The sequence below is a fragment of the Juglans regia genome, chromosome 7 (genome assembly GCF_001411555.2).
Source record: "Juglans regia cultivar Chandler chromosome 7, Walnut 2.0, whole genome shotgun sequence".
Classification (NCBI taxonomy): Eukaryota; Viridiplantae; Streptophyta; class Magnoliopsida; order Fagales; family Juglandaceae; genus Juglans; species Juglans regia.
Window position 1 is genome coordinate 48,206,723 of NC_049907.1, and position 10,498 is coordinate 48,217,220.

Consider the following 10,498-nt stretch of genomic DNA (forward strand, 5'->3'; position numbering starts at 1 on the left):
TAAAACTCAATTGTTTAGGTGTCATTTGGATATTGAGTTAAGACAAGATGAGTTGAGATAAAAGTTGAAAGTTGAATAAAATATTATTATAAAATTATTTTTTAATTTTATTATTATTTTAAAAATTGAAAGAGTTAAATTATTTATTATATTTTATATAGAAATTTAAAAAAATTGTAATGACAAGATGAGATGAGATGAAACACTTTCACTATCTAAACGGGGCCTAAATGTGTGTTGGAGCTTACCTATTTCAAAGTAGGTTTGAACAATAACGGGAGTCAAACCTCAAAGAGATTTTGAAGTTTGAATAGTGAGTTGAGATATAAATTAAAAATTGAATAAAATAATATTAAAATAATATTTTTTAATATTATTATTATTTTAAAATTTGAAAAAATTGAATTGTTTATTATATTTTGCGTAAAAATTTAAAAAAATTGTAATGATTAAATGAGATAAGATAAGTTGAGATCAACTCTCAATCCAAACAGAACCTAAGTTCAAAACAAAACATTAACAGTGTAATTGAAATCGATGAGTCACCACTTAGAGAATGTCGTCCAATCAAGTAGAAAGTTGTCCAAGAGTACCAAACTGGACCAACCATTTTTTTATCCAGACACTCTTATTTTTTAGGCAAGACTAGAAAAAACATCAACGAAGTTTCCCATGTCTGGACCCCCTTTACCAAATCAAAAATGCAAGATACAATCGACTCATACAGTCGTGCGTAAATGGTGCTTATGTGGAAAAAGCAAAACGCACTGTTTCGTTTAACAAAAACACCAAAATCGCATCGTTTGAGGCAACCCCCACCTCAGTTTCCCCCTCTGCATTTCTTCTTTCGTTTACAGATTTTGAAACCAGGTGATTACTGTAGGAGGAGAATAAAAACACCCAGAAGAAAACAAAAATTAAGAACAAATCCAAAGAGAATGAATAAACATTGAAAAGAAAAGAGTAATCACTATCTGTAGGAACTTCAAAAAAAAAATCACAGTCTGTATGATATCCAATACTAATTCCAACGAAGAAGTGTAGCAATCAAACGACATAAGGACATTCAAATAATGAGAAATGGCAAACGGAAGAGAGATTTCAAAGTCCAAAAATGCTCATTTGAAGTCTAGAAATGGCGTCTTGCTAATTTGAAGCCAAAGACCCACACGAGGAAGATGATGGCGTTGAATGGGTGAGCACAGATCCACTTGAAGACCACAACACCACACAAGTAAACGATTTGAGAGGAACAACACCACGAAGCAAGCTGAAGACGAGATTGATGGAAGCTTTTGACCATAGCACCAAAGCGGGAATCCATTTCCTTACAAAATAGAGTTTTGTTCAGTTTTTCGTTTTTTATTTTTTATTTATAATAAATATCAGTTGGCGTGGCATTATGCAACGTCAGCCGGTACCGTTTGTATGGGTCAACTGTACATAGCAGTTTTGCAAGTAACTCTTTGCTAAGTCTTGATCATGAAACGAGCCTTTTCTTTCACATAAAATAAAAACATTCAGCAATCCCAACTGCAACAAACTCAAAAACAATAATTCTTCATTGAACCGAGGTCGAATATGTTGCCTCACTCAAAGTCTCTCTTACCCCCTCATTTATAAGCTACTGTGGCCCGCTTCTCCAGAATGCAGATAGAGGAAACTGTGAGACCAAGGACTCCATAACTCTTGCAGGAACTGTTTTGTTTGTCGCCGCCATTTCCTTTAAATCTACCTGAGTATCAAAATCCCGCCAGAACTTAATGACATGGAGAGACTCTTCTTCTGTTGATCTTTGGACGACAATTCTAGCAGCATATCCCTTCTGTCTCATTTGAAGACAAATCTCTGAGGGATTGTTAGCTGTAAGCGTGACCACGTACAACCAACCCTTATCCGACAATAGATTGTCTGCAATTGGCAAAATCTTATCGATAACAATCCGGCCATTCTCTCCGCCCGCCCAAGCAGAGGCAATTCCTTCACGACCAACTTCATCTTCAGGGGTTGGCACATATGGTGGATTCACAACCATTACATCAACCAATCCGGCCAGACGCTTCTCCAGTCCTGATGCAATGTCTGTTGTGATCAACTCTGAATGAACACCATGTGCTTCTAGGGTCTCACGGGTCACCCTCACTGCATGAGGGTTAATATCAGTAGCAATATAGTGGACCCCAGAAGCCTCCTGTCCAAGCATAAGAGCTAAAGATGTAATAATATACCCACTTCCAGAACCCACTTCCATGCACAACGTTGGATGATGCTCTATAAGGTTGTTTCTGTCAGACAGAAGTGCATCAACTAGTGCAAATGAATCATCACACGGTTCGTAAACCTCACGATGTGAACTAACGAGGCGGATTTGGGCTGTTCTGAAGGACATCTTGTCAAGATCCTGGCATAACGGAATACTTTCCAATAAGGCAAAGAGAAAAAGAAATCTAAGTATTGAGAACGGCTTTTCCAAGTTCGACCATTGGCGCTAACACTGTCCTACTCCTACCTCTTACTGTTTAACTTCGTTGGCAAAGTGATTTGTGCGGGCTCTAGTTCTAGGTTGCCGTGTTACATATCGAAATGAACGAAAAAAAAATAAAACATAGTTTTATTCTAAGCCAAAGCTACGAACTTCGAATGTAACAAACGAAAAATAGTATGAGATGCAAATCATATAGGGTGCTCAGATTGTTCATAATCGATTGAAAGTAAACTCTGAACTAAGCCGAGATAGAAAAATCAACAGAGCAGAAAGCAAAAGGAATGGTTTAATTGGGATTCGAAAAATGAAAGTATAAATAAATAAATACCTCCGTGTCCTTCTTCCGTTTCTGCGAGAAAACCCCCAAATTTTTATGATCTTGGAAGGGTAGAGCTCATCTGGGTTCAAGACTGGTTTCGCTGTCCCGACGCGTCCAGTCCCGTCCCGGCCAGACGAATTGTTTGCCGGCGTTCTCTCTCTCGAGCTTGGAACTTGGGGCCCAGCTCCCTGCAGGGGTTGACTGTATATTACACGCAAAAGAGAACCAATCCTCGTTTTATGTCGGGAAACGAATTTGTAGTCACGGAGTCAAGTGGTGGAGGCGATTTTCACTTGCCTTTAAAAATTATACTTTATCATTTTTTATTACATATTTTAAATAAATTTTAATTCAGAGATTGATTTACGAAATCATTATGAATGTGTCATGTTAACGTGTTAAAGCATGATTGTTTTTGAGTTGATTGGAGGTTTGGATGAGGAATTTGGTGGAGGGCCACGTTAGCTACATGGTAAAGCACTCACTCTCGGGCACGCGTAATTGCGAACCATTTATTTTTGAGTCGAGGCCTAATACGGCTTTGACTCGCCCTCATATGATGTTCACCTAAGCACACGGATCGTGACAAATTTGAACCTTTCTTCCAAGCATAAATATGATTGCAGTACAAAATTAGATCAATCTGAACCGTCCAAAGGAATCATTAAATAATTTTCTACAGAAGAACCACCGAATGTAACTTAAACATATACTACATTTTCATAGAAGTCATAAAGTGGATACTTGTATGCAATATTTATGGTGGACAAGAGCCACATCCACATACATGGAAATGTGCATTTTAATACTGCAATAGGTCAGATATCTCTAATCACCATCATAAGCTCAGTTCAGTGACAGCATGCCAGCTCTTACGACATATATATAGAGCTTAATCCAAAGATATAGCTCCGCTTATGGAGTTGTATCGAGGAGTGAACAGAAAGAGGAAATGCAAGCTACCGTTGCTGTTGCAGTGATGCTTGAATGATTGATGTAAGAGACGGGTGCATCCTGGCCCTTCTCAAGGAGCGAGCTTCACTTCTTCCTTCAGCATATTCCTCCCCCAAAGGCCACCTTGGTCGCAAATCATACTGATTCATACAGCACATAACCAAAAATCAGTTATTTGAAGAAACAATGAGGGTGCTACCTTCTATTTGAGTTGAAGCTATTAATAAACTGCACACGTCACTGCAAATTTCAGTTAAGTTAGTTTACTCTCCACTGCACAATTTATTTGAAGTCTTTGAACATATACAATTGGAGTAATTGAATTCCACGTGCTTTAAACCATTGGAAAAATATGAACTACCCATTTTCAAAATTCTTCATATCTGCAACATAGATCCTATGTACCATCGCAAGCCTTAGCATTCATTATTTTCTGAAAACAATACACCAAAGAAAGGCATCCAAGAAAACAAGAGGGGAACACAACAAATGAGAGCTAGTCACAGCTATTTAGAAGTTTAAAGCAAACCACAAGATCCTCAGGTTCATCTGCAGGAGGTGGCGGATCAAATCTGCCCATGCGTAAGTGCTCAATGCCTGTCCAAGCTACCATTACACCTAGTCAAATGAAAATTAAGTGTTGAGACAGGTGGCTTCCGTTTTTGTTTTATATAATTAGGCGAGGGAAGTGAGGAACAACAGGGAGATAGTGAAGTTCTTGTCAAAAGAAAAATCTAGTTACTTCTGTACAATTAAGAAAACACAAACAGCAGAAAACATTTTGCATATAATAATAGAATTGAACCTCAAATGACATTAATTTCACAACATAGAACATTTATTTGATTGTAGGAGCTATGTACATGAAGAGTTATAACTTATGCAGTTCAGAAACTCATACACATATAAATATATTTTATGGACACATGCATGCATGATGTCTTTTACAACTTTTAGGTATTTAACAAGATGACATTCCAAACAGAACATAATAAATTTGAGAGAGGTATATGATTTGTCCCATCACAACTTTTTTATCAATAAATCCGTGGTTTATAATTTTTTTTTTTTTCATTAAAATATAAAAAAAGCAGGACATCCACTGGTGCCTTTCATATCACTACAGTTAGCTAGCTCCAACTAAAATGCTTTCAATTTTGCATATTACAATCATGCCAACACGATGTTAACATGCCAAGGTCCTTATTTTATTAGAGGTGGCAAACCCACAAGCTGAGCACACAGAAATATGACTTACCATTGTCAGTACAAAGGTTGGGAGGAGGGCACACAAGTTGCAAGTTGTTTTTCTTGACAACCTGATCAAGTCGAGCCCTAACATACAAATTAGATGCAACACCTCCAGCGACAACCTGTATGAGGCAGATTAAAAGATGAATGTTGGCCCTCCATTACTAGTATTGAAATTAACAGGAGGTAGAATTGATTTGAAAAATGCAGTTCAATTCACCAAATGTTTTATAGAAGGCTCAATATTCAATGCCCATTCAATTGCTCGTTCACACCTTTCCTCTAGATGTAATACTGCAACTCGCTGCATGGAAAAAACTCAAAACAAATCAAGAAATACATGGGACATTTTTTTATAGGTAAAAGAAAAACAGAGACATATTAAAATGTAATGGATGCTTTATTCACCAAAACCAAGTTTATTTATATTAACCTGAAAAGAGGCAGCGATATCAGCTCGAGAACTTCTATCATGGCTACTTGCACAAGAAATGGGAATTTCAGCATTGCTGCAAATAGCCCATACACATCATTAGGTGAAGCGATTGAAAGAGAAAAAATGTTAAATTTAAATCACTCAGCTGTTTGCCTACTTCTTTACTTCATGGCAGGTTGAGGTGATGTGAATGCATTAACCATGGCATGAGAACACTGGAGAAAATGTGAATTAGGCCACTCCTTTGTGGTCTAAACTCCTGTATTTTTATTTATTTTTATAAGTCTAAACTCCTGTATTTAGATTACTTTGTTAACAAACTCAATTTAGTACAGCAATAATTTTTTTTTTTATCAGTAATTTAGTACAGCCATAATTCATAACTCATTGGCCATAAACTAAATACATTTTTTTTTGTAAGTAAACGATTGTATTATAAGAATAGGCATAGCCCAAGTACACAAGGGTGACCATAAACTAAATACTAAATGTAATTCCTGCAGTGAAAATTTTTATTTGAAATATTTTGAGAGCTTCAAGTGTGAGAAAGGGCTAAAAAGTTTGGTATAATTCAGGAAGAACCAAAGAGCAAGCACGGATGAGAATTCATGCATTGTCTATATACTTTCTGCATCTAATCAATTCTGTATTAGGCAGCAATTGCGCAACTTAATTTTATTTAGCAGGAAACTACAAATGTTTTTGTGCTTTAGTTATCAACCTTACCTACTTCGTCTTCTATCCTAAATATGAGCATCTGATAATTTCCAAATCTCCCTTTGTATTTAAAATTACAGCAGTCTTAAAAATTCAAGAGGAAGAATATAAACCAAATAGAATTCATCAAGCAGAAAAAGAAGAAGACTGCGTTCCAATATCATTTCTGCCTCTTTCAACACATTTTACATACATATGCTTGGATTCAATTGCAAGCCTCACTTGAGTCTTCAGACCAGCATAGGAGAAGTTGCAATCTTTATGTTGTTTCATTGGAATCTAAAAAGATAAAATAGTGCAAATCAGGACACACATTCTGCCAAAAATGATTATAATGAAGGGACAAAGTAGTCCTAAAATTACGTACTGAGAATTTGATTGATTCTGCATCACCTTCATGAGCAAGCTCCTCTATAGCTGGCCCACCACTCCTCCTCATATCAAGACCAAGCCATTTTGCTGTTTTGTCATATGCCTCACCAATTGCATCATCTATTGTGGTCCCAAGTTGTACGTATTGACCAAGATCTCTAGCAAGGATAAGTAGGTTGTGTCCTCCTAAAAAATAGAGAAGTGCATACAACAATTAATATAGATTTCTTCACGCAAGAAACCATGGGGATCAAGGAAGCCAACGAGGGCAAAACCATTTCAACAGTTAAAAGAATGAAGGATTATCACAACAATGCTCCAGCTGAATTATTTTTTAATCATTCTTTTTCTTTGCAAATATTCTTTATTTTAGAAACTGAGGTGTCTAGAATGAAATGTTTGCCCTTCCTTCTGGTTTATAGGAAATTGCGCCTTTCACATTCACCTAAAATGTTGGTACTCCTTTTTGAAGCATCACGGTTTGTCCTGGAACATATAGACCTTATACATGATGTCTGGCAGTGCCAAATTTGCTCACAACTCAATTCTTCCTAGTGCATGAACTTAAGCTGGCTTCATATGAAGCACATCATGAGCATTCAAATCATTTATATTTTAGATATATAAGAGACTTGTTAATACACATCCAAAATAGGAAAGAAGTACAAATTCTAACCTGAAATAAGCAGGGCCATGAAAGGAAATTGCAGATTTCTTTCGATTAACCTAGAAAAGAGAAGACCAATTCAGATGCAGAAAGCAAGCTATCTTGCATTCATGAGTGCATATAAAAATACTGAGTGCATATAAAAGTACACACACATCAGCCTTTTTTCTTTTAAAAAATGCAACAATAGATAGCAACTAAGTTGTATTTTAAAATGTAACATGTTCACACTAACCTACAAAAAGGTTAACATATTCTGAATTGTCAAGATGTTACTCTATTACCTGGCCACTAGAGCATGAGCCTCCATGTGATGTACACCAATTATTGGTAAATTAAAGCTACCGGCAGTCTTCCGAGCTTTTCGCACACCAACTACATTGCAATTTCACAAAATAACTCTAAGCAACCAACAGAAATTCTGCAGTTGTCTCAAAATTCTGCAGATTATTCTCAAGCAGCTACTGTAAAATTTGCAACACCAACCATTACTTCAAACAGGGACCTACAACAATTTCCACTACAATTTCCACTCATCTGTAATTCCTTCATTGGTCTGTGCCAGTGTATTGAGCATGAGAATCTCTAACCAAATCCCATGTGTGGGCCAAGATTGAACATAAAGTTGGGAAAAAAAATATAAAATTTCTACCATCAAATACTCAACTTAAATACTGGATATCTTTTTCAATTAATCTAAGATTTTTAACATAAGTCTTCCTTTTCTAGTGAGATTCACACTTACTATACCATCAAGCAGATTTTAGCATAAAGACATTCTACACCTCAGAATTAGAGGATGATGCCAGTACCCAACTATATGGCATCTAACGTGAGAGACAATTCTTGGGGGAACTAACATACACAGAGAGATATCACTCAAATTACCACGAAGGCAAAGGCTTAAACCAGGACCAATAGTAACAGCAACAGCTGATAGATCCGTCTCACTTACATTAGCTTTATCAAGTGTTTCTTGCACAACCTGCAATTAATAATCCCAAACTTAGGCCAACACCATCATTAACACATTTATTTAACCTAGGTTCCAAGAATCTGAATATTTTTTTTTACAGCAGTACTTTCACTGTGACTGACTCACAGCAATGCAGCATGAAACTGAGTTCTTTTTTTAAATATTTAGTATGACATGGACAAAAGTATCAGCATCTGGCATGCAAGAGATTCGTACTATAAGGAAAAGATGTTATGCAGATGAGACACCTTATCAATTACTTGCAAGTGTGCTTCTTCTGCCATTTTAGGAGCAACACCTCCATATCGAGCAAGCAGATCTGCCTTGATGTAATTAAGACTTAAAATTAGATAATGACACAGACAATACACAACTTGAGTCATATTCGAAAAACCAATAATCTTGAGAAAATCTCAATATAACAATAAATTTAGAGAGAATTTTGGGCCTTGGCCATTCCAAGAAATAGATAAAGAATAAAAAAATACTCGAAGATGCTACTAGCACAATCGATTCGGCAAAACAAAAATATAAATCCAATTCTACAGCGAACAAATAAAATTCTTATGTAATTAAATCTGATAAAGATGAAACGCTATACCTGGGAGGACACTACTTGGCTGAGAATCTCGCCACTGCTCCTCACCTAAAACACCCGAAAAAAACCACAACCCATTGTAAAGACACCACAAAGCCAAAAACAGTAAAATGCCCATTACAAAGCCACAATAAAAGAAGCAAAATTTGGGTTACTTACAACGGCTGCGGCGGTGTCGTCGCAGCTGGTTTCAATGCCGAGAACAAGTAAATCGTCGTCTGGTCCTGGGATTTTGGGGTGGGGTTTCGGGGAGCTCGGGTTGGGATTTTTGGGAGTCGAAAGATGGGCTGAGAAGGAGTTGGACGAGGAACTGAGAGGTGCCCATTGGGGTCTGGATTGTTGCCTACAACGGGGTTTTAGGGCTCTGAGAGTGGTTAGTGCATAGGTAAGCGATGGTCTGGGTACGAGGTTTAGGCGGGAAAGCGTTGAAGAAGCTGCCATTTCCCCCAGAGAGAGAGAGAGAGAGAGAGAGAGATTTTTGTGGAGCGCACAGACAATCGCATCCTCAATGATTAGCGAATGTTAAATAACATTTTTTATAAATGTGAAAAAAATTTTACTTTTGACAATTTCGTTATCATAAATCTTTACATTAAAATAATTATTTTTTAATTAAATCGTGCTATGCAGAAATTTATATTCTATACACCACTTAAAAATATAATAATAAAAAAATAAAATCATATATTTTTAAATAATACGCAAGAGTGTGAAGCTTTCGTCTATAATTTTTCTTTTTCATTATATGATAATAAAATAATATAAAATGAATTTAATTTTGATTATTCACATCAAATTTTCATATTAAATTATTCATTTATTTACTATGTAGTAATAAATAATTAATAATTAAAAAAATATTTAATTTTTTAATTATTAATTTATTTTATTTTATCATATTTTTATCTATTATTATATGTTAATTAATAATTATATTCTAATTAAATTATAGATTACAAAGTTATATTTTTTTAATTGTAATTTTTAAATAACAAAAAAGTCAGATATACAAAGCCCCAAAAAGAAAAAAGGAAAAAGTAATTGATGAGAGAAACAATAAAGAAAAATAAATGATAAAATATATATTTGGTATATCTACAGTAATTAGTAAATTTGAAAATAATTTTGGTGTTTACCGTATTAGAGCATCCTCAATGAATTAGCCAAAATTAAATGACACTTTTGATGAATGTAAGATGAATTTAACTTTTAGTTATTTCATTTACATAAGTTTTTACATTGGAATAGTTATTTTTTTTATTATATAATAATAAAATAATATAAGATGAATTTAGTTTTGACTATTCATATCAAATATTCACATTAAATTATCTATTTATTTATTATATAATTAAAAAATCTTTATTTTAATTATTATTTTATTTTACTTTACCATATTTTCTTAATTATTCATTTATTTTATTTTATCATATTAGTAAACCCTACAGTAATGTTACAACTCCACATTGAGGAATAACTTTCTGGTTTATTGAGAGGGAAGTGACAGTTGTGAGAAAGAAAGAAAGATAAAAAAAATTATAAAAAATATGGATTTGATGTAGCTATAGTTACCTCCACGTTTATAAATAATTTTAAAAGTCACTGTAGCTAAACTATTATTGAGATGAAATTTAACTAATTCAATATAGGCTGAATTTTATCCTAATAGCTATCAATATCTATTTTTTTGACATTTGACTGATCCATTAATACTGCTCTTATA

General features: G+C 34.8%; 2 protein-coding genes across 2 annotated transcripts; both read right to left on the minus strand.

Moving 5' to 3' along the window:
* Positions 1-1,351: 1,351 nt before the first annotated feature.
* On the minus strand, positions 1,352-3,077 carry LOC109007364 (methyltransferase N6AMT1-like). Its single transcript, XM_018987019.2, has 2 exons — positions 2,814-3,077; positions 1,352-2,401 (listed from the first exon to the last, which is right to left on the minus strand). Exon 2 carries the CDS (start codon positions 2,387-2,389, stop codon positions 1,625-1,627), a length of 765 nt encoding a protein of 254 aa, XP_018842564.1. The 5' UTR covers positions 2,390-2,401; positions 2,814-3,077; the 3' UTR covers positions 1,352-1,624.
* Positions 3,078-3,442: 365 nt separating this feature from the next.
* Positions 3,443-9,273, minus strand: LOC109007361 (probable tRNA N6-adenosine threonylcarbamoyltransferase, mitochondrial). Its single transcript, XM_018987009.2, has 13 exons — positions 8,935-9,273; positions 8,779-8,823; positions 8,426-8,500; positions 8,090-8,186; positions 7,486-7,576; positions 7,211-7,260; positions 6,530-6,720; positions 6,356-6,441; positions 5,443-5,518; positions 5,230-5,313; positions 5,017-5,131; positions 4,288-4,376; positions 3,443-3,898 (listed from the first exon to the last, which is right to left on the minus strand). Exons 1-13 carry the CDS (start codon positions 9,214-9,216, stop codon positions 3,764-3,766), a joined length of 1,416 nt encoding a protein of 471 aa, XP_018842554.2. The 5' UTR covers positions 9,217-9,273; the 3' UTR covers positions 3,443-3,763.
* Between the last annotated feature and the right edge of the window lie 1,225 nt (positions 9,274-10,498).

What these genes read in the sequence shown, in the direction of transcription:
- LOC109007364 (XM_018987019.2), bottom strand. Translation starts at nt 2,389, where the DNA reads ATGTCCTTCAGAACAGCCCAAATCCGCCTCGTTAGTTCACATCGTGAG.
- LOC109007361 (XM_018987009.2), bottom strand. Translation starts at nt 9,216, where the DNA reads ATGGCAGCTTCTTCAACGCTTTCCCGCCTAAACCTCGTACCCAGACCA. An exon ending in ACGACACCGCCGCAGCCGTT is followed by an intron (nt 8,824 to 8,934) that starts GTAAGTAACCCA and finishes CGGGTGTTTTAG; the next exon opens with GTGAGGAGCAGTGGCGAGAT. An exon ending in AGCCTTCTATAAAACATTTG is followed by an intron (nt 5,132 to 5,229) that starts GTGAATTGAACT and finishes TGCCTCATACAG; the next exon opens with GTTGTCGCTGGAGGTGTTGC.